This window comes from Prosopis cineraria, unplaced genomic scaffold (genome assembly GCF_029017545.1).
Source record: "Prosopis cineraria cultivar Desert tree isolate PC_DT_omini unplaced genomic scaffold, ASM2901754v1 PC3, whole genome shotgun sequence".
NCBI lineage: Eukaryota > Viridiplantae > Streptophyta > Magnoliopsida > Fabales > Fabaceae > Prosopis > Prosopis cineraria.
The window spans coordinates 3,794,977-3,818,403 of record NW_026555334.1 but is presented as its reverse complement, the minus strand read 5'-3'; the positions used below and the strand labels follow the sequence as shown (position 1 = coordinate 3,818,403).

The window sequence follows — 23,427 nt, the reverse complement described above, 5'->3', positions numbered from 1 at the left end:
AACCAAACGCACCCTAAGTAAGCTTTGGCATGTTTGTTTTTTTTTTTTTATTTCCCCCAAAAAGAAACCGAAAGAAAGACCAACTCCTTACTTCCCATCTTCACTCAAAAGGTTGGAGCAAATTAGGCTGCTTGGTTTTAAGTTTGCTCATAATTTTGTGATTTGTGAAGGAAATGGTTTTATTATTTTTCTTCTTTTTTTATGATATGCTAATTTATCATATGCACGCAACTGATCTCCATCAGCTTAAATGTCAAGTAGCATACATGCAAATTTAACTCCACCACCGCCCTCACAAAACATTAAGTGTCTAGAAATTACCCAAAAAAATAGTAAGAATAAGGTATCGCTTAAATTAATGAATTTTAATTTTAAAATCTTATATTTATGCTTGAACTAATGGGAATCTGGATTTGATAACTTTTCCAGTTCATTTTCTCTCTGTTTTCCACTATTTCTTTCTTACCCCAAAACACTTCATAAACTTCTACTTTGAAAAGATGCGACATTCAAATTTCAAATTCATGCAGAGATTATATGGGCTTAATGCTAGCTAGGTCAACAAGGTTACATTAGTTTGGTCAATGTGTATTTTTCCAGGTTTAAATGATAAATTTGCTTCTAATTTTCATCCTTTTCTCCCTGAAGGCTTGGATTTTTGTATCACAAGACTTGTATAACAAACTTTATAATTCGAATGCAAAAAACAAAGGTACTTTTCCCTAAAAAATAAATAAACATTCCAACTCAAATTTAGACCACCTATTGCTTCACCTGAGACTTTCAGCATGGCCAATACATTGCTTGAACACTTCACAGATCATCACAACAAAATGATCCGAGTCCTTTATAATGCAGACAGAAACTGAATAGAGATTTAATCTCTTCTTAACCATGTTTTATTTTCATATTGATACAAAAAGAAAGAGTACCCCTGTTAGAAGTACAAGTTATATCAAGTCCCAGGCAAATGATAAAAGGGAAAAGAAAAAAAAGAAAATGGCAAACCACATCCTCACCGTTTCTGATAGTTTCACCTCTAATTTGAATCATCAGAAGCAATTCATAGGTGGCGTAGAGAGATATAGGAAGAAAATAGCACGCTACACTTCCAGAAGGTTCACGTACTCGAGTACTTCAGAGGATCCAGAATCTTCTCGCTCTCTCATTTTCATGAATGTACAGAGACTGTTCAATGCTTGGTAAACTTGCCAAGGACATCAAAGTAGTCAGGGAATGTTTTCCGGGTGCAACCAGGATCATTGATGGTCACCGGAACATCGGCACAAGCAGCGAGAGAGAATGCCATGGCCATTCTGTGGTCATCATATGTGTCGATAGATGTGACGTTCAATTTCTCAGGTGGGGTTATCACACAGTAATCAGGACCTTCTTCAACTGTCGCTCCGAGCTGAAACAATAACAAACTAAATCATTGAGAGATCATTAGATCAATGTCATAAATCCTCATTCCCACATAACCTTACCCATACCCCACCATTGGAACATTTACTATGAATTTTATTGGTTTCTTGCTAGGTACTAAAAATTGAATCGATCATTAAACTAGTTAAGACATTGATTAAAAGGTTAATGGTCAAAACCATGATAAAAAAAATTATAAACAAAACATTTTATTAAACTAGTTAAGACGCTAGTTTAATAATTTACTAATTCAATTGAACGCTTTGACTAAGATTTCTATACTACGGTTTCTTGCACTATACCTTGAGAGTAAATTATATACGTAGTTTCTGTTTCATTGAAATCACATCAACATTCCTTCTATTTTCAAAATCAATACACATCTCCCTTGAATTTTATTAAAATCTTGGACATCGCTCTTCTATTACTCAAACATCTCGAAAAAATATCAACCATGCAAGTCTAGGTTTTGTTGACATTACAGAGATATCCCTTTGATTTTCAAAAAGTACACAAACTTCTCTTAAAAATGGAAGGAAGGTCTGTAATTTAAGAAAAACTTAGTCTGAGTGAAACATCTTTATTTACATGGGAGATTAGATTTGCCCATGTTTCAAAAATAGAAAAGAGATTTGTCTAATTTCAATAAAACTCAAAGGAGGTCCATATAATCAATTTTTAGTTTTTATGATTGGTCTGTGTGAGTTTTGAAAATAGATAAAAAGTCTAGGTAGTTTCAACAAAACACAAGTTATCTACTGTATGTGTGACTGATAATTCCTCTTCACTATAGATGTGGCAAGGCACTCACTCACCTTCCTAAGCTCTGTGCAAATAGCAATCATTCTTTCTGTTTCTTTGACTCTCCAACTTGCAACTACAAAGAGACAATCAATACCATGTCAGCAGAGAACAAATTTGATAAAATGACGTTGACGCGCTCGGATAGGGAAAAGGTCATTATATGCATCATAAAATGAGATTACAAGAGATAATAACTTTGCCCATTCTATAATTACATTGAAAAAGACAAAGTGGTCATAGTGAGTATACAGTTTATACTGCAGATGTCGCAAGTATTTACTACCAAAGGCCATCATCTGACTGAAAGGAATGTGGGCCCTTTTTTTGAAACTTTTATTTGTTTGCTACATGTCCTCTGTACAACATGCTTAGAACAGCAAGGGATTTGATTTTTGTACAACCATGTAGCACACATACTTGATTTTCTGCTCTTACAAGAAATGATATCACTTTAAAAACCTTTCAAGTACATGCAATGCTTAAGACTGAAGAAAATTTTATTCCAATTTAAAATACTCATGCGTTATTGTATCAACAAAGTTCCCACAAGAATTACATGTTAGAAGCTTTTAATAAGTAACAGACGAAAGCGTATAGATCACATATGAGAGGAAAAATCATACCATCTCTTATAATGGTAGTACCATTGGCAAATAGCGCGACTACTGCAAGTGTCATGGCAACATCAGGCATCTTGTTCATATTGATGTCAATGGCTTGCAAGAATCTACAACCTGAAGAATCTCTTGGAGGTCCACTGACAGTAACACTATGCTCTGTCCAAGAAACTTTAGCCCCCATCTTCTCAAGAACTTCAGCAAATCTTACATCTCCCTTTAAAAAGGAATAATCAAGTTACAGAAAAGCATGACTTCACGCATTAAATGCAAAAGAAAAATACAACATATATATTGCTTGACAATGGATGCAATAAAACAGGTTAGTCAAACATTGTCCTGATTATTATCCCACCACTCAAACCTTCTTCACTTACCCACGTCAAACTTTGTCATGTGACACAATCAGCCATTTCATGTGATGTTTTCTACTCAACATAGTTTTGACAATCGAACTGGACTGGCTGATTGAACCGGTCAGGTGTCCGGTCCAGAAAATAGGAAAAACCAGAGGATTAGTGAACTGGCCTTGAACCAGTAAAACCTGGCAAAACCGGTGTGAACAGCCCAACTGGTTAAGCATGTTAAGGCTGGGAGAAGATTGTTGAAGAGAAAATGAAAGGATATGAGAAGAAAATTTAAAGGAAAAACAAAAAAAAGCAAAGAAGCGAGAAGATATGAACAAAGCAGAAAGCAAGCTTGACATGTTTTCTTCCTCCCCTGTACTTCAAGTCGTTGACACCAAAAAGCTTGAGTCCCCTTGCTTTGTCTTTGAAATGAGGGGGGGGGGGGACGAAGAGAGAGGGATTGAGGGAAAGAAACATTGAAGAGAGAGTCAGAAAAAATAAAAACCTGCACCTCTTGTTTCTCAATCCAAGTTACAGGAGCTAGCACACTAATACGAGGTGCCTACAGATATAACTATTCCTTTTTTTTTTCCTTTCCAAATCCAAGTTACCTGCTATTATAATCTTACGCATATTGCCATTGTCTAATTAATTTAAATTTAAATACAATAAGATTACAAGAAATGCATTTAAATATTATAGCCTTATAATCACAAGTATATTTTTATGTTTTCTAATATTTCTGTTTCAATTGTTTATTTTATTGCAATTAATTGATTAAAAATCTATATTTTACATCATTATTCTTATTTTCTGTTGCTTAAAATAACTAGTATAAATAAAAAAATATATTAATTTGATTATAACCAGTTTGACCATGGTTTGATGACTGGTTGAATTTTCAAAACATTGCTACTCATAGACACCAATTTCTGTATAATATATAAAAACATTTTTATGTTCTATAGAGACTAATTAAAAGCCAAGTCCAAGGGTCAAGCTCTTTCATTTTACATGTCTCAAGCTGTCAAGCATAAACAAAAGAAAAGGACATTTAAAAACAAAAGAAAGCAAAGCAATGCCAGTAAGTTATACACATATAATTAAATATATATATATATATATATATTAACACATGTACATGAGTATGTAGGAGGATGGATCTGGTGCAAGTTCTAGTTCACTATGAGAGAGAGAGAGAGATGTATATCCTAAACACTGATTTTTTTTTTCTTATATGAACGGTCAAGATTTGCACGTGAATAGGAACCCATTTAGTCAGATCACAAGTTTAATGTAAAAATGAGCTGAAGGAATCCTGATAACTCAATCATGAATGGGCAGGACTAAATCGCTTCATTTTAAGAATTCTTTTTGAATTCTTAGATTTTGGATCAAAGCAACTAATGATCATATTACCACAATTAATCCTCTCCTTACCAGCACAGTGCACACTAGAGGCCAAAATTAAACTCCACAACAACACCCATAAAATTGATAATGAAATAACACCCTCACTTTGATATAGAACACAACACAACAAAATTGAAAATGAAACCACTCATGTATATTAAAAACAACTAGGAAGAGCTTTTATTATTTCATCAAGACAGGGCTTCTAGTCTCTCATTCAATTTCTTAAATCCTTTTTCGATGCAGTAAACGTTCATGACTGTTGTATATCAGGCAATAAGGACATATGATGTAAAACAGCCATGGAAGAAAAATACATACACTTAAAAAGAAGTTCACACAATGACAATGATTCTGAAAGATATCGGTAACATCTTCGTGAACATCAAAATGATTAAAAAGCCTACTGAAGTGATAAAAGGCAACATCCACAAGCTTTTGTAAATAAAAGCAGATGGAAAAAATAAAGAAAAATATTAATAATGTCAGCATTTAAATAGAAGACATACTCAAAAGGCTGCAGGAAAATAAATTGTTACAACAAATAATTCCAAGCATAGATACCTGTAAACTGCTTGTTCCACAGCCCTTAACAGTGATTGTCCCACCAGTTACAGCTGCACCTGCAAGGAAGTAGCTGGCACTAGAGGCATCACCTTCAACAAAAGCATCTCCTGGTGACCTGATTAGGAAACTAAATGGTTAATCTCATTTCAACCAGATGGCACAAAGCAATATGGCTCAGAATTCACAAAACCTACTTGTATTTTTGTCCTCCTCGGATCAAGAATCTATCCCAGCTATCATTGTGTTCCACCGAAACTCCAAACTGCTCCATCAATTTTATAGTCATTTCAGCATATGGAACAGAAATCAGTTTATCAATAATTTCAATTTCCACGTCACCAAGAGCCAAAGGAGATGCCATAAGCAAAGCACTTAAGTATTGGCTGCTAAGTGATCCAGACAGCTTCACCTACAAGCAAAAATGACATTCAAAATATGTTAAACAACACTCATTACACCCTACAGGTAGAATAAGGAGTAAAGGTCTTTAATTCTATAGCTGCAGATTAATACACAAACAACATTTTATGCTGTCAAAAAGGATTTCTCTGTCGAGATAATAATTTGAAATCGATAAACTGGAAAGAGGTTGTCCAATATCCTCATAATTCTGAACAGATATACATTCCTTCTTTAAATACTAATGCATTTTGTAGTCTCTCTAGCCCCTCAGAAAAAGGAGAAAGCAGAAAAAAAGACAGAATAAAAGGACAATCCACCAAGTATCCAACCATAAGAAAGAATGAGATCTTGGTCTGAAAAGGAAATTTAAATAAAACTGAATACATTACAATGTGAACTCCTATCACATCCTAGCCAGTCATATTCCACAAATAATTTTTCTAAATGAATCAAAAAAAACATAGCAGCCAAAACTAATTTAAAGTTTTAAAACAATTTAGACAAGGAAAAAAGGTAAGAACGGTAATCTTCTCCAAAAAATCATGAAACACTGTTAGAAAATGCATGCCTCACCTTTCCTCCAGGAAGTCCTCCTTTGCCAACCACACGAACAGGTGGGCAGTTTGTGCCCAGAATACAATCAATATCAGCACCCAGCTGTTTGAGACCCGCCACCAAATCTCCAATTGGTCTCTCCCTCATTCGTGGCACTCCATCAAGTATGTAGCTGAAGTTAATTGAAAACTCTATAAGCCAACACATTGTGTAAGACCAGCAAAGATGAAGAAGATGATGAATAACAAATGACAGACCTTGAGTTTCCACCTGCAGCGACCACAGCTGCTGTCAAAGGGCGCATTGCTGTACCAGCATTTCCAAGGAATAACTCAACTTCATTATTTGATTCACTGCTAACTGGAAACTTTCCACCACAGCCTTCAACAACTGCTTGTTTGATTTGCTTGTTATCTTCCACATGTAGCCCAAGGGTTCTTAGTGCACCAATCATATAATGAATATCCTCACTATCTAACAAGTTGTCCACAACAGTTGTTCCCTAAAGAAAAGAGAAAATAGTCTTTTCAATTAGAGCCAGCCTCTCCATTTCATCAGCTCTTAATCCACAATTGAACACACTGAATTCAATCAATGTCTAAGAGAGATACCAAAAGACTTTACCAGCAGGGACTGTTACCTTAAATAAAAGACAAGTATGGATTGAAAAACAAATATCTGTCTACGACTACAAAACATTCACATATTAAAATCCAATTCATATCATATCTGGTGTGTGTGTAAATGTATTATATTAGATAGTTCACTAAAAATTGCAACTAAAAACTATACAAATCCAAGGAAAGTTTTTTTTTTCCCTGGGTGGATGCTAAAAAAAAATAAATAAATAACATGGAGGATGAGATGTTTTGGAGTCATCTTTGTGGATTAACACTAGTTATCATCTTGCTTTGTCCATGGATAGTTTAATGATTTACCAGCACATTTTGTAGTTAAGGAACAAAATTTAGGAATTCTTAGACTCAAGGAGTTTCTTCATCTCCTCGCAAACTTGCTTCCAATTCCTGTGATCTTATAGACTTCCTGAATCAAGATAACAATGGTGCCTTCATTTTGTCTTCCTTATCCCATGGTAGATGGGATATGATTTGCTATTTACTAAGCTTGATTATCCCTATGGCTGCTTGGGGAAAATAGCCATGTCAAAATAAATCATGAAATGGATAATCCGCACTAAGTGCAGTTGTGGCACCAACAATTGCTTGGACTCTGATGATATGCATGCATGCTTCAAATGGACAAAAAATTAAATGCTTTTATTGGGTGCAAACTAATATAAGGTTTTTCTGGGTGTACTTGGAATGTTAGAAACTATAATAATAGGCAAGGCATAATGACAAGGATTTAAATTTGTACAAGCCAGCATTCAAAATAGAGGACTAGTGTGGTGAATACACATACACAATAGATATAATGACAAGGATTTAAATTTGTTTGAGCCAGCATTCAAAATAGAGGACTAGTGTGGTGAATACACATACACAAATGTGGATATAAGCTACCTCTATGTCACAGTTGTTTCATCCGTTATGAGATCTATGACACTGTCTATTTGTCATGAGAACCTCATCTCATAATAATTTAAGACTCTATCTCATAGATGTAATAAGTTGCCCATGAATCATGACTCGATTGCTAATCCTGAAATGCAGTAATTATGCACAAAATGAGGACGCATTTTTCAATCATTTCTTGCAACGAAGAGAAAAAATTCTAGCAGAACAATAAAATCGTAACGGTTAAACTCAGGAAAACAGTAGAAGGGAAGCTAATTAGGCACACATGCAACATGCTTTTCCATTGCTCAATATAGCCGATTTTAGCCTGAAATGGCATCATTGATGATCACACATGGGGGAAAAATTGAATTGAAATTCAAAATCAAGAATATGCATATGAAACTGGAATTCCAAACACACAACTAAAAATGGAAGAGTCACCTCCGAGAGAGCAGCAAGAAGCAGAATTCGATTGGATAGAGACTTCGACCCAGGCAAGGTAATGGTACCGGAGATTTCTTTAATGGGCTGCAACACAATCTCCGGCGCGGTTGCTGCCGCAACTGAGGCAGAAACCCTAAACCTACCCACCTTGCGGTTTCCCGCTGCGTATCCATTACTATGCTTCAAGTTCCAAGATTTTGAGGAGCCCCAGAGCTGAGACCTCAATGAAATGGAACCGGAAGATCTGGGTTTGTGGGAATCGAAAGCATTGTGGAGAATCTGAGCGCTCTGAACTAAACTATGGATTCTACTAACTTGAGCCATTGCAAAGGCTCAGTCTTTTGTGCTCAAATCTCAATCCTCTATTTCTCTCTGCCTAAAACCTATAAGAAGTGTTTGGTTACAACTAATTTTGGGATTGGGAAAAGGGGTGGTTGGTAGATGGAGTCTGCTACAGGGCTCACCAACCAACTGAGACGAAAAGGGGAAATGGTGTTCGGCTATGAATGAACCAGAGCTCCACCTACTCCCAATGAAGATGGCGTTGGATAGCTGTGGAATGCGGCCCCACCACCCCCCCTTTTTTTTTTGTGAGAGTGCAATGCTAACGTGACGTGACATGCCTTAATAAATGTGAGAGAATGTAGAAAATAATGAGAAAAATATTCTAACAGGCACTGATGATTGCGTTTAGAATTAAGATTTGAATAATCTCTAAGAATTAAGATTTGAATTCATATTAAAATAGTTGGCCAAAACATTCATATTAAAAAAGATTTTTATATTTAATATTGTATTGCATCAAACAAGTTTGGATAGCAAGATACAAGTAATAAAAAAGTAAAACCTAAAAATGTTAGAATTTTAATTACAATTTAAAAATTAAACTATCAAAACTTTCATGTTCTCTTATCTCTTTGCAAACTACTCCCTCCTGTCAAAGGGCAACTTTTACAATGCCTGCTTTGTCCAAAATACAAGGAAATGTGTTTACATTTTTTTTTTCTAAACTTACCCTTCTATCATTTATTACTATTTTAAATTTAGAATTTTAATCAGTTGTGTCTTAACTTATTTATAATTCTAACAGAGCACTTAATTATGGTCAATTATTGCAATGAAGAGAAAAAAAACTGGAAAAAAATATCATTTTTTAAAAAAGCATAAATTTGTTATTTTATCTTTTAATTCACTTGGCCCTTGTCTCACCGTTAATTACTAGAGAAATACTTAAATAGGCTAGATACACCATATCATTCATAATTTATTCAATAAAAATATAATATTTAAATAACATTAAATGATAGTAGAGAGAAAAAATACAAGAAATTAAAAATGTATTTTATTATAAAAATAAAATCAATTTAAAAAATATCACACAAGATATATTTAAATTACTTGAAGTATTTTAATTAAACAGACTACAAATGATGTAATGCACCTAATTCACTATGTATTTCTCTAGTTACCATGATTTAAGCAAGAAATTTAATAATAATTGTCTAAAAATTACTTTATATTTTTAATTAAAGATTAAAAAAGAGGATATATTATTTATTTAAAAATGACTTATAATTTATTTAAGAGTTAACTTTTTAATGATAAAAATAATTTTTAAATACTAAAAATGTATTAAAATAAATTTTTTAGAACATGAAGTTCATAAACTATATTTTATTAAAATGATTTGAAACCGACAAATAACGTGGATTTAGTCAATGGCAGATGAAGGACTCAAGGTCAGTGGGACCAAATTTTTTTTTTTTTGGTTGGTTAGACACGAATGATATATACTTTATTCATAATAAAATTTAATTTGACAATATATAAAACCATATAAATTATATAAACTAAGTTTTTCTACGTGCGTGTGCTTGCACAACAATTGAGGTCAAACTCCAAAAACCTGTTTAAATAATAATAAATTCATATCATGTATAACAAATTGATTTGCTAAAAAATTAAATAACAAATTGAACATATAAAGATCAAAATTATTATAAACTATACAAATATTTTTAATAAAAATATAAAAAAAATTGAAAATAAAATAAATGATTCAACTAAAAATATAAGAATCAAAAAGCTTCAAATAAAAGTCTAAACAAAAATTGTTCATAATATTTAAATTATTCTAACATATCAATTACCTAGTGTACCAAACTTTCATAATTTCCTTATCAACCTCACTTTTTTCAATATTTTAAATCTAAAGTTCTAACTCCAATTATACTCCCTTTTCCCCCTAACCAATTTTGCACTCTAACATTTTACTTAGATCTAGATTATTGACATTTTTACTCTTTCTTCCTCTTCTCTTATTTTTCACTGAATTAATGGGTTCAAAACTAATATATTAGTGGGGCAAATTTAAACCCATTTTATATTCACATGAAATATCACAATCCCTCTCAAATATATGTACGTCCGTCACTTGATCTAGTATAAAGAGTTAATTCTTCACAATATAATAAATTAAAGATATTCATATTTGGCACTCTAATCTCTTTCAATAAGAAAAATACTTGTGAAAAATAAAATAAAATGATTTGAAAATGAATATATAAAGAATGAACTAACAGTTCTCATAAAAAACAAAACGGTAGTTGAAAGAAAACCACGATAAAAGGGTCTGGTAGCAGAGACCCACGGGGATTGGTGAGGTGGGACCACGAAGGAGAAAAACTGAAGATAGGATAGGGTCCCACCCGCGAGCAAGTCAAGTCTTCGATGGTCTTGTCGTACGTATCAGTATCACAGCTTCCATCCAATCGGGAAAATTAACATGCTATAGGAAAAGGAAAAAATCACCCACATGTTACAAAACAAAAAATATTTTCACGTGAAAATGTTTGGTCCTCTATAGAATTATATTAAATCATTGAAAAAATTAATTTTTTAATTTTTTAAATTTTAATTCATTTGTAACTCAATCCCTCAAACTTTAAGTATAACTTGTTATGACTCAATCTCTTAATTTTTATTAGTTTTTTTTTAATGTTAACGTAGATCCCACATTAAAGAATAAGAGGATGGTATTTTAAAGTAAGATATAAATATTTCTTTTATCATTCTTTTTTGATAAGGATAATTTTTAAAAAAAATTAAAAAATGAGGATCAAATTATAAGTGAGTTAAAAATTAAAAGATTGACTCATCGAGTCATAATTGAGAGATTAAATCACAACGATTATATTTGAGGAACTAAGTTATAAGTGAGTTAGAAGTTAAAGAATAAAAAAATCAATTTAATTATTTTAAGCTCTTGAATTCTAATTCTCAAATATCCATTTACATTAAATAAATATGTTAAAGGTATTCTTGAGATACTCATAAAATCATCATTAGTAATACTCCCAGTTGTTATTTAGAATATTGGGCAATTAAATCAAAAGAAATATTTTCAAAAATGCTATAACTTACAAATTGGTTTTTCTTTTTGAAAAAAAAATAGTTTGATTCAAACTAATTTCTTTAATAATTTACAGCTTGGTTGTGTTAAAACCGATTTCCTTTATTCAAAATCCACTATTACTTAATTATTAATGGTTAAAGTATATTTTTAGTTCTTTAACTTTATATAATATTTCATTTTAATTCCTCAACTTTATAAAATATTTTTTTAATCCTTTTAATCTTAACACTGTTAGTTTCATCTCAACAAATTTTTATAATGAGCTTTTAGATATTGATAAAATATTTTTAAATGTTAACATATTAATTTTATTTTTTTAAAAAAATAATAATGATTTACACAAAAAATAATCTTTGAAACAAACGATATTAGGATTAAAGAACTAAAAAATACTTTACAACATTAAATAATTAAATTGAAACCTTATATAAAATTAGAGGATTAAAAATATACTTTAGCCAATTATAAATATTAAAGAAATGATTATTAACATTATTTCATTATTCAAAAGTATGCTTTTATGATTATTAATTTTGTTGACATAATCATTGTTAAAAATGATTATTTTTATGATTAATGATTTATTTTCTTCAAAAATGAGTTCTTTTTATTGTTAATTAATGAATGATAACCTACTATTTAATGAAATTTTGTTTATATAATGATAATTTATTTGTAATTAATTTAGATTGAAGTAGAATAAATAATAATTTTAAAAGTATGAAATAATAAATGAGCTAGTAATAACCAAAGACTATTAAATTTTAATAATAATTAAAGATTAAATTTTTCACATGCAAAAAAAAAACAAAATTTATACATAATGGCTTCCTATGTTACATCTTAATCTTTTTATAACACGTGGATCCTCTTGTCTTGTAGGCTTTTGATGTTGAGATTCTAATGATTTTGTAAAATTAGTACAATTAGTGGGGTATTTAAATAAAAAGTTGGAGACTTCATGGGGGGGTCAAATGTTGTGGAGTTGTGGATATTTCGCTTGTGGTCTTCCAAGTTCAAATGTTTAACTATTGTATTTGATTACAAATAATGTTGGATTATCAAATAAAGATACAAATGACCCAAATCATTCAATGTTTGGAGAGTTAAACTGGTGAGAACAAGTAAATAAGTTAAAAGAAGGGGCCCCTTGATCTTATTCCACTTCATCTTTAATCGTATATGATAGTTGTGTAGGCAAATAGCCTCAACGTAGGCATGGCAAGTCTGCTACAAGTGGAGCATATTGAGGGACCATTGTGAAGCAGCATTTTCTTAACATGAGTAATATGTTGCATTGGTCTTGGGCCTAGGAAATCCTCTCTTGATAATATGTTATTAGTATTTGCAAAGGGTTTTGAAGACTCAACTCATACAAGTATCCCATATCTTGAATTCATAAGATATTAAGGAATAAGGATGTCAATTGTAAAAATAATGATGATGATGATGATGATAATAATAATAATGAAAGTGAATACTTACTAAAAAAATAGTTGTAGCAATTCTTGAGTTGATCCATTATCAAGTATGTCTCCAATACCATAACATGTGCTCGGATGTGCAATCTAGTGGCTAGTTCTTGTGATATGGGGGACCTTATAATATCATGTTCTCATTCTTCCAATGCATCAATGAAGTTTGTATGTCCTTTATTCCAATTTGATGATGGCAAGATGGCGCTACCAAACTTTTTTTTTGTTTTGCCATCAATTAGTTGCAATTTTCATGTTTCTTGCAAATTGATATTTTTTTTAATCTGATTGATAGTCGCCCGAAGCTTGTTAGTTTCACTCAGGTATTTCAGTCACAACAAATATTTGTTAATGGTTAGATTACACATAAGTTTCCTAAACTTTAAATCATGTATAAATAATCTCTTAACTTTTAAAACTTAATAATAAATCTTCTTAAACTTTCAAATTTATACAAATAACCCCAAGTCATTAATTATATAACCCCTTAAACTTTACTTTTGTGTATTTAAGCCTCCAAACTTAATTGATATATAAGTAACCTATCTAAATTTTAAATTATGTGTAGATAATTAATGTATAAAATTAATCATATAAAGTTATATTCATAAATATAAAAGTTTAGGGAGGTTCATTGTAAAGTTTCAAAGGTTAAGGAAGTTATGTATATATAGTTTAAAGTTCAGAAGAGTAATGTATAAATTAGCCTTTGTTAATTGCAAAAGAATACCATGATCTTGTTCAATTTCAGAAGTTTGTGGTCCTGATTTGTTATTTGCTATATTTTGTGGTCCTTATTTAGTGATTTTCCCTTGTAAAAATAATGATGTATCTTCTTCTGATCTTGGGTTAATAACTTGCCTCGATTGGAAGGTTAAGAAAAATACTTAAAAGTCAAATTTTCTAAACACTTGATTTATCCTTTTTAAGTATTCTTGTCAGTTCTTTCAATTTTTACACTCCTTCCACCAATTTTTCATAAAGAGAAATATTTGCTGGAACGAGTGAAGGAAAAATAAACACCCAGCCAAGTGCCAACACATATTGGACAAAATAATTAATACATAACTTTGAAAGATGCTTATGAACAATATAGGCAAACAAAATTATCGATGTCTGAAAAACCTAAAATGAATGACATCCCTGGCAAAAATAGAACCATAACCATAAGTTCTTTACCCAAAACACACACACACCCATAACTACAGTTATGTTGAAGTTAATCAATTACATTTTTTAGCCATAAATAACGATAATAATCATGAAATTATTTACTGTTATTGGGGAAATTGTAGAGAGGAGGGATCACAAAGTAGAAAATTTCCACTAGTTATAATTATAGAACTATAAGGGAAAAGAGTTGCTCTTTGAGCATAATTGTCTAGTCTACAGAGTTTAATGTCAAGAGATATTCAGTGTCCAGAGTAAGAGTTACTAAAAGACAAATAAACCACAGAAACATACTACATTTCTCTCTGAAATCATACTTTCCTTGATACCTTAAACATATAAACATTTGAGAGGAGAATAATGACTTCGCCACCCTTATATCTGAACACCATAACTAAAGCGCCTTCTTACATTGATCACAAACAGACAGACAGACAAGTTTATCCTATAATCTGGACAAAGAGTTGAGAGCCAATATTTCTCTGTGCAGTCAAAATCACCTCTATACAAAATGCAAGTATATTCACCAAGTACCAAAGCTGCAGCCAATGTGTTCCTGCATGATGATTCGTAGACGATCTTGCATGATAGAGAAAGAAGGATATGGAGGGAAACATAGCTGGAAGAAGCAAGTGTGCGATGAAGGGAGGTGATCATTGTGTTCCTTCTTGTTGTAAATGTAGAGACGAGAAGACAAACCTTTGAAACCTTCCACAGGTAAATGCTTCAAAGATGTCCTAAGAAACAGAAGAACGTTTCTTTGCTCCGCTGACATTTTCCCAACAATCTGCTATGTTTTCCCCCAAAAGGTAAAACAGGTATTAATCATTTAAAAACTGAATAACGTTTGAATTAAACATTGCACCCAAACTCAACTAAAAAAAATTGTTAACAGTATATATGTCAGCGTTATGGTGCTGCCCTTTTGGTAAACGAGGACAAGGTATTACAATGTGATGTGAGCATAGTATTTCACTACTGGAGATCATCAGTGAAATATCGCTGTGGTTCCAAGAGATGTTACAAGAGCTTTGAATTAATGAGAGGAGAACAAATAAAAGGGTTTAAGTGCAAAAATACCCACAAAATATTCCCTAAATCTACAATTTTTACATATCAACCCTAAAAATGGTGCAAAACTTCCCAATTTGTAACAGAAGTTAAACATCGATCAGGTAACCGTCGTGAATCCCACATGTTTGCCACATGTGCATGGATTAGGGGAAAAAGATATCCATCATGCACTACACTATGATGCAATTTTACCCAAAACCCTAAAACTCCATTCTAAAACAAAGACATGTCAGCAAACATCGACTGTGAATGTCAAAGCGTAAATAAGGAAATACATGTGTTCAAATTTGTCTTAACCAACACAAACCCTAAGCATAATATTTTATTTTATCACATCTTATAGTTGAGTATAGGGGACTGAGTTTGAGTTTGAGTTTGAGTTTGAACTAACTTGGGTAGCCGAGAGAGGAGAGTCAAGAGTTGGGATAGCTTTTAGGTGAGTTTTGACTTATGTGGCTATCATGTGCGACAAAATAAAACATCATGCCTAACGTTAATCTCAACCAATTAGGACAAATTTTAAGATATATATTTCTATGTTGCAATTCATGTCAAATAAAATTTCAATGCTTCTAATATTTATGGTCAACATTTTCTAACAAGAACATTTGTCACGGATTGGGGATTTTTGTACCATTTTTATAATTGATGAGCAAAATTGCATCATAGTATATTACTTCATGGATGGATATTTTTTCCCCGAACCCATTTATATAACGGACATTAGGTTTCTATTGCAAATCTGAGATTTTTGCACTGTTTTATAGAGTAGATGGGTAAAACAGCACTTTAACCCTAAAAATATTTTTTCCCCAAACACATTTACAAAATATTTTATGGCTATTTTTGCACTTTAACCCTAAATAAAATTACATCACAAAGATGGAACTGGAAAATAAAATTAGAAAACAAAAGGATAAAGATATTATAGTTTAAATTTTTTAATCAAAATAATGAATGAATCAATAACTTGCGTACCTCCCAGAACCAAATTATTTGAGGATCTGTCTCTTTATAGCCATTGTACTCAGTATGTGCCTTCCAATCTTCAACAGAAATGGTTCTTTCACTCCCATGCAGCATCCAATCGAGATCCTCAAGATCTAGACTTTGAAAAAGAACTGTTGGACTCTGAGGTTGCAAAGAATATCAGCAAAACCTTGGGCAAAATGTGACACCTGCTCAGATATAGATGTTACAAAACGATCCTGTATAAGAAGATCAACATACTTCTCCCTGTTCTTGCTATTAACAACAAGGCTTTTCCCATCAGGGCAAAGCTCAACCACTTTCCTGGATCCCAATTCCTCAACCTCTCTAACAAAGGTCAGTCCTAAAGCATCTGAATCAATGAAATCTGCATCCATCTCTAATATTTGCTTGTAGGTACTATACAACTCTGGATCAGAATCCCGTATATCTTCTAAGGTAATATAGTTTCCGGCCAATTGCATGAAAAACACACGATCCAAAACAATACCCACTTGTAGCCTATGCATTAAAGCCAATGCGATAACTCGACTAGAGAAGGTGAAGTAATCAAGGTGCAGAGGATGTACCTTAGATGCTGCAGGCATGTAGAAAGGATATAATAAAAAATTTGATTGTCCAAAGAATGATAATCAATGACTACTGATACAACACATACATCAATATAGAAAAATGTTAAACACAGACTACAAATGAATAAATAAATGGGAGATCAAGTTCAAAGAGGAGCTACATCATTCCTCTTAGACACAAGTTCCCAAAGAATTGAAAATGGATCCAGAGAGTAAATGTTATCATTGGAAGAACTTTAAACGTAGGAATCTTAAACTACAAATTTCCCTAATGTCAAAGTTCATGTGAATAAGATTAAAGCTCCTAATAGAAACCACAAATTTTGATCTGACAATCATAAACTGACCCTAAGAGGCATATGCGCTTATATATATACATATTATGTTGCCCAAATGAGCTATTATTTATACTAAATTCCTAACTCACCGAAGTGGGGCACATGGAATCTCTATAGCATATAATGGGAGAAGTTGGTCCAAACCTCCATGCATTGCACCACATTTCCACTTTCACACCCCAGCTAATGCAATTTGACTTTAAGCCAAGCAAGCAGGATATAGTCAGCCTCATTATCCTCTGCCCCACATTTCTTTCTCCTGCCATATGCATGCCGAGGCTCATAATACTCCCCCTTGAAAATTTAACTTGTCCTCAAGGCAAGAAGGAAATCGCTGAGCAATTAAATCATGTTCTACCAGTTTGCCTCTTCCTATGGTCTGTAAACCCACTGTAATAAGATTTCAAGACAAGGGTGACCAGCTAGCTTGAGGTTTCACGTGATACGTATCGAGATCCCAGTCAGCTGTAAGAAGCAAAGGGGTAGGCGGTCTGGATAGAGCTGGGAAAATGGGCTGGCCCGGCCCTATAGGGCTGACCTTTGAAGGGCTCGAGCCTAAAAAGGCCAGCCCGTTTAAGCCCGAGTTCCCTTTGAGGGGTTCAATCCTGAAGCCTGGCCCTAAGCATAATGGGCTTAGGGCCGGCCCTGCGGGCTTCGAGCCCTTTTGCCTTTTTTTATATTTTTTTCTCAAATTAAAATTGGTTCAATCATTCCTTTATGACATAAGCTAAATAACAATAAGCAATAAACAATCAAACTAGGCACAATAAACAAGTAGTAATATCCAAAGAAATAAAACATCTAAATGAGCTAGATGTTAGAAACACAATCTAAATGAGAATGATAGCATGCAATGAAGCCAAGATGAGCTGAATCTATCCAGTACAGTATCCACCACCAAGAACTATAGTCTCATGAAAATATTTAAATAAATACACTTAAATACTCAATAACTCAAATATTGGTAGCATCATCATTATCTTCTTCTTCTTCACTATCATCAAGCTCAACAAAATTTGATTGTGATCCACTTACAGCTGGCTCATCAGGGGCAAAAATATCAAGACTTTCTTCTTCTTCTTCACCTTCATTATCTGCAATAAATAATAAACAAAAATACTCACACAATTATAGTTATTATTTCTCATGTTGTTTGTAATTTGTATGGTAAAAAATAAAATAAATTAAAATTAAAATTACCATTGTACACAAAACCATGTAACCAATTACAAACGTAAATGATAGCCTGAATATTAGCTAGAAGAATGGAACTCCGACACTTTATTAGGACGCGCGAACCGATGCTAAAAGCTGACTCACTTGCTACTGTAGTGATCGAAATGCTAAGAATATCAGCCGCCATCCTTGAAAGAATTGGATATCGATATTGATTACTCTTCCACTAGTTTAAGACATCCAATTCTTTCCAACTATCAGGCTTTAGTATTGGTTCCTCCAAATAATTTTCAAGTTCAGACTTATCTAAGGAAGAATGGTCCATAATTGCATAAATATCTTGATAATCCTGCATCATGTATTTATAAAGGATTAAAAAAATATCAAACAAATACTAGATTAATGAAAAAGGTGAAAGAATTTAAAAGACAAAGAATTTAAAACTTACATTAAAGGCATCATCAAAAGAGGTTGATGTTGAAACACTTGAAGCCAAGGCAGAATGATGAGTAGTGACCGTTGAAGCTTTATAACATGATCCACTTGCAGCCCCATCAACTCCAAGATTGGTAAATGTCCCCATACTTGAATATTCATTAAACATGAATATTAACTTGCTCTTAATATTAGTAACCTTCTCATGGCAAGTGATAGGGTCAATCTTCGTATAGCAATATTGTATTATAATAAACTTCCATCTTTGATCAAAAACTATTGCAAGTACAAGAATGACACTGTACTCATTCCAGTACTTGTCAAACTTCTGTTTCATTTTCCTAGCCATCTCTTGAATCACAAGATCAGGGCTTTTTATATTTGCATCAAGTAACATCTCAATTTTGGAAATTTGCATAAAATAAGAGTTTGATGTAGGATATGATGACCCAGAAATCAACCTTGTAATCTTCTCAAATGGCCTCAAGAAGCTGCACATTGCATCTGCTCTAGCCCACTCATCATTTGTGAGACTAAATTTGTAATTTGTATCATTGATAGCCATGTGTGCAAAAGCACGGTGATATTTAATTCCACTTTCAAGCACTGTGTAGATGGAATTCCATCTAGTGGGCACATCTAGTCGCAAGCCCATTGAGGTGTCAATACTACCAACTTGCTCAACACATTGTTTAAAAAGAATTGACCTTGCCTCTGATGCTTTCACAAATTTAATACTTTCTCTAATCTTATACAAAGCAGAACTTGTAACTTTCAAACCCTCCTGAACTATCAAGTTTAGGATGTGAGCACAACACCTCACATGGAAAAATTCTCCATTACTCACTAATTTGAAATCATCTTGCAAACTCAACCTCTCTTTCAATATGTCCTGCATATTATCATTTGCAGATGCATTGTCTAAAGTAATGGAGAATATTCTATTCTAAATCCCCCAATCAGTCAAACATTCATGCACTTTTCTAGCTACCTCTATCCCAGAATGTGGAGGTTCCATTTTACAAAATGAAAGTATTTTACTACATCATTTCCACCTTTCATCCACAAAATGAGCTATCAAACAAATATACGCTTCAAAACTCACAGAAGTCCAACAATCAGATGTCAAACAAATTTTACTATTACTTCTCTTCAACTTTTGTTTCAAATTTTCTTTTTGTCGAAGGAAGAATTTCATAACATCAGCAACAGCAGTTTTTCTAGTAAAAAGCCTAACATCAAGATTCAATGTCAAAAGTAGTTCTTTGATCCACTTGTATTCAACAAAGGAATAAGGAAGATCATGTTCAATTATGGCCATAGTTATAATCCTCCGAATTCGCATATTATTAATTTTTCGACACCTAATATTGCCTTCTTTATCCAATAACATCACTCCAATATCATGAAATTTGTCCAAAACTTTACAAGATCTAGCATGCCTATTTAAATGTGAAGTACCATTAGTCCCACCAGATGCTAATAAAGTTTGACAGCCATTACACCTTGCTTTAGGTTTTCCATTAACCTCAATTATAGTAAAATACTTCCAAATATCAGATGTTAAAGTTCTAGCCTTTTTAGACTTGGATTCATCGGTCTCTTGAATAGAAGAACATGACTTACCTCTGGACCTTTTAGCTTTTAGTTCATCATCCACCTGCACGTCCTCTGCCTCTTGAACTATACCAGCAGCTAAACTAGGGACCATACCACTCTTTATCAATGTTCTATCATCATACTTGGCTAAATCATTGCTAGAGACATTGGTTACCTTGCTCTTACTCTTGTGTGATTGTGAAGCAGATATTATAAATTTCAAATACTCTTTTCCTGTTGCATTGCATCAAAGTAAAAGGAATAAATTACTCACAAATCAAAGCTAGAACAGAACACTCAAATACCCAAACCCAAGCAAAAGAGGAGAAAGCTTAAACCTGTGCGAGCGATTGTGCATGATTCAACAGATGAGGGAACAAAGAACACTAGAACTCAGCACACAAAATAGAGAACTCAGCATAATACAGCTGTGAATTCGCGAGAACAAAGATTGGTGAACAACATGTTTAATATATCAGAGAACACGCAAGTAAAAGAGAACTCATTACACGACCTCGACGGTAACAGTAAGACGGTGGAAGATCAACGCCACGGTGAGGATTAGAACTACAGGATTTGAACGTTGATTCGAGCTGAGGAGGGAGATTGGACGATGGAGAGCTGTGCAAAAAACACAACAGCTAGCAGCTTAAAATGTAGATCAGATAACGTTGATTCGAGCTTGGAGCTGCTACAGTAATGGATGAGAGCGAGATGAGAGCCTCAAGTCTCCAGCTTGTCAGAAAGATCAAAGATTGAAAGAGAAAAATGATTGCCACCTACTGCACACGGAGCCACAAACTAACAAAAGTGAGACTGAGAATAAGATTAAGAATGCAGATCTGACGACGGTCGACGGTGGAGCTGCTACAGCAACAGACGAGAGTGAGAGCGAGGTGAGAGCGAGATGAGAGCCTCAAGATAGTCAGAAAGATTAAAGAATGAAGTCTGAAAGAAAGATCGCCGTCTGTCACTGCCACCGGCCACCCACTGTGCAAGATACGAAGCCACAAACTAAGACAGTAAGAGCATGAGACTGACAAAAATGAGACCGAGGGCGAGATTCTGAGAACAAGAACTTAGGGTTAGTTTTTTTTTTAAATTTCCTCCTTTTGTCCTTTAGTAAATAACTAAATATGGGCTCCAACTTACACAATTTTTGTCCAACCCATTAATCCTTCACTCATTATGTCCATAATTAAAAAAAAATTCAAGGGCTTAAACGGGCTGGCCCTCGGCCCTTTAGGGCCAGCCCGTTTAAATTAGGGCCTAAACGGGCCAGCCTGTTTGAGACCATTTTCCATTTTAAGGTCTTAATTGTAAGCCCGGCCTTCCTATTATACGAGCTTAAACGGGTAGGCCCTACGGGCTTGGCCCATTTTCCCGGCTCTAGGTCTGGATGGTATGTGCTCAAGCACAGAACAAAGGAGATATACATAAAACATGAGATGTATTTTACATGATCTTGGCAACTCTAATTCATAAGCAACTTCTACCCACCGTTTATGATCAAGTTTGACGCATATATTAAAGGAGTACAAGCTATTTTTATATGTTGGTGAAATCAAAACAGAGAAGCTTCAGGATTAAGCAATTTTGCTCATTGGTAGTAGTATATTGCTGAAGATGCTCAAGGCTGTGGTGACCATTTTTGATAAAGAACAAGTAGCCTAATAGAGAAAGGCAAGTCTAGGCATGAGTTCACAATCATAAAAAGATTTATAACAATTTGCAGAAGATAAACCCATGTTGAAACAAGCAATAAGATGCTTTGCTTGTTAAAATATAGCTCCTATAAGTAAAGCCATTGGAGTACTACTTTGACTTTGTATAAATCAACCCCCACACTAGTATTAGAAATTAAGCGACTTAAAAATCGAACCTGCAGCTACATGTGAGAATAGGACGACCTGACTTACTTTATGTTCAGCCTAGCCTATTTACTAAATAGGCTCAAGTCAAATTCAAGTTTTTAATTAGGCCTATTCAGTTAAATAGGCCAAGCCTATTTTTTGAGGCCTAGCCTATAAGTCCAATAGGCTGGCGTATTTACACACATACGTTTAATGTAATATATCACAAATACATCAATTTCACTATTTGATTTTAAATCAATGTATTCTTTTTTATTTCTAGTTATATTTTCAATCATATTGGACTTATACATTAATTTGAATATTGTTACTTTATTATTTTATTGTATTATAGTTGGCAAGTCCTTTTCATTATTATATGTTGTAATTGATAAATCAAGTTATATATTGTATACTATGATAGTCCTAAAGTATATTTGAGACGTTTAAAACTAAAATGTGAGCTTATTTAAAAAGCTTACTTTTGAGTATGCTGTTAGGCCAGGCCAGGCACCAGGCTTTAAGTAAGCTCAAGCCTGAGCCGTGAAAAAAGCTTAATACAAGCTTTAGGTCAGGCTCAGGTCTCTGATTTACTATATTAGCTCGGCCTAGCTTATTTTTACTCCTATCTGTAGCTAGCCAGACAGAAACTTTCTAAGACAAGAAAAGTATGCATAAGTATGAAAAGTGTGGAGCAGTGTTGTCAAAAATGAATCGAACCGAAAGGTCGGACCGTCACCCGCTGAATAAAGTAGTCTAGTTTAACCAATTGAACCACTTAAGCTGTTGGACCGGATTGACCTGGACAAACTTATCCAATTTTCATTGAACCGAAGTTGACCCAAAACCTGGATCCGGTTCAATATGGGTCAATCTGGGTCAATAAAAAATTTTAAAAAAAAGTTAGGGCTCGGACACGGTACGTAACTCGTTGGTCCAAGACTTAAGAAAATAAGAAATGAAGAAAACACAGAGCCACAGACGCCACAGAGTCACAGACCTGAGTTGAGAGACTGAGAGTCTAAGACCTCACTCTCACGACCATAGCTCGCCTAACCTCTCATAGTCACAGTCATAGTCTCACTCTCACACCCTCAATGCTCAGAGCCTTAGACTCGTCTCTTGAGTCTCACCGTCTCGTACTTGTAGTCTCGGCGTTTCGCTCTCGCCTGACCTCTCACACTCACAATCTCACTCTCACACCCTTAAAGCTCAAACTTGTCTCTCGAGTCTTGC

The 23,427-nt window shown here is 33.6% G+C and overlaps 2 protein-coding genes across 4 annotated transcripts in view; both read right to left on the bottom strand.

Moving 5' to 3' along the window:
- Positions 1-752: 752 nt before the first annotated feature.
- Positions 753-8,636, bottom strand: LOC129306083 (3-phosphoshikimate 1-carboxyvinyltransferase 2). The gene is made up of 8 exons (XM_054946425.1): positions 8,092-8,636; positions 6,388-6,632; positions 6,149-6,302; positions 5,368-5,582; positions 5,171-5,288; positions 2,853-3,063; positions 2,241-2,302; positions 753-1,411 (listed from the first exon to the last, which is right to left on the bottom strand). Exons 1-8 carry the CDS (start codon positions 8,416-8,418, stop codon positions 1,193-1,195), a joined length of 1,551 nt encoding a protein of 516 aa, XP_054802400.1. The 5' UTR covers positions 8,419-8,636; the 3' UTR covers positions 753-1,192.
- Positions 8,637-14,286: 5,650 nt separating this feature from the next.
- LOC129306853 (E3 ubiquitin-protein ligase UPL5) overlaps positions 14,287-23,427 on the bottom strand; it is a 55,633-nt gene continuing 46,492 nt past the window's right edge. The window contains exons 2-4 of one of the 3 annotated variants that reach the window (XR_008592266.1): positions 16,207-16,795; positions 14,854-14,941; positions 14,288-14,710 (exon numbers count right to left, since the gene is read on the bottom strand). The gene's annotated coding sequence lies outside the window, so the exon portion shown is untranslated. Of the gene's footprint in view, positions 14,942-16,206; positions 16,796-23,427 lie in introns of all 3 variants that reach the window. The other 2 variants (XR_008592265.1, XR_008592267.1) reach the window with 2 other exon arrangements.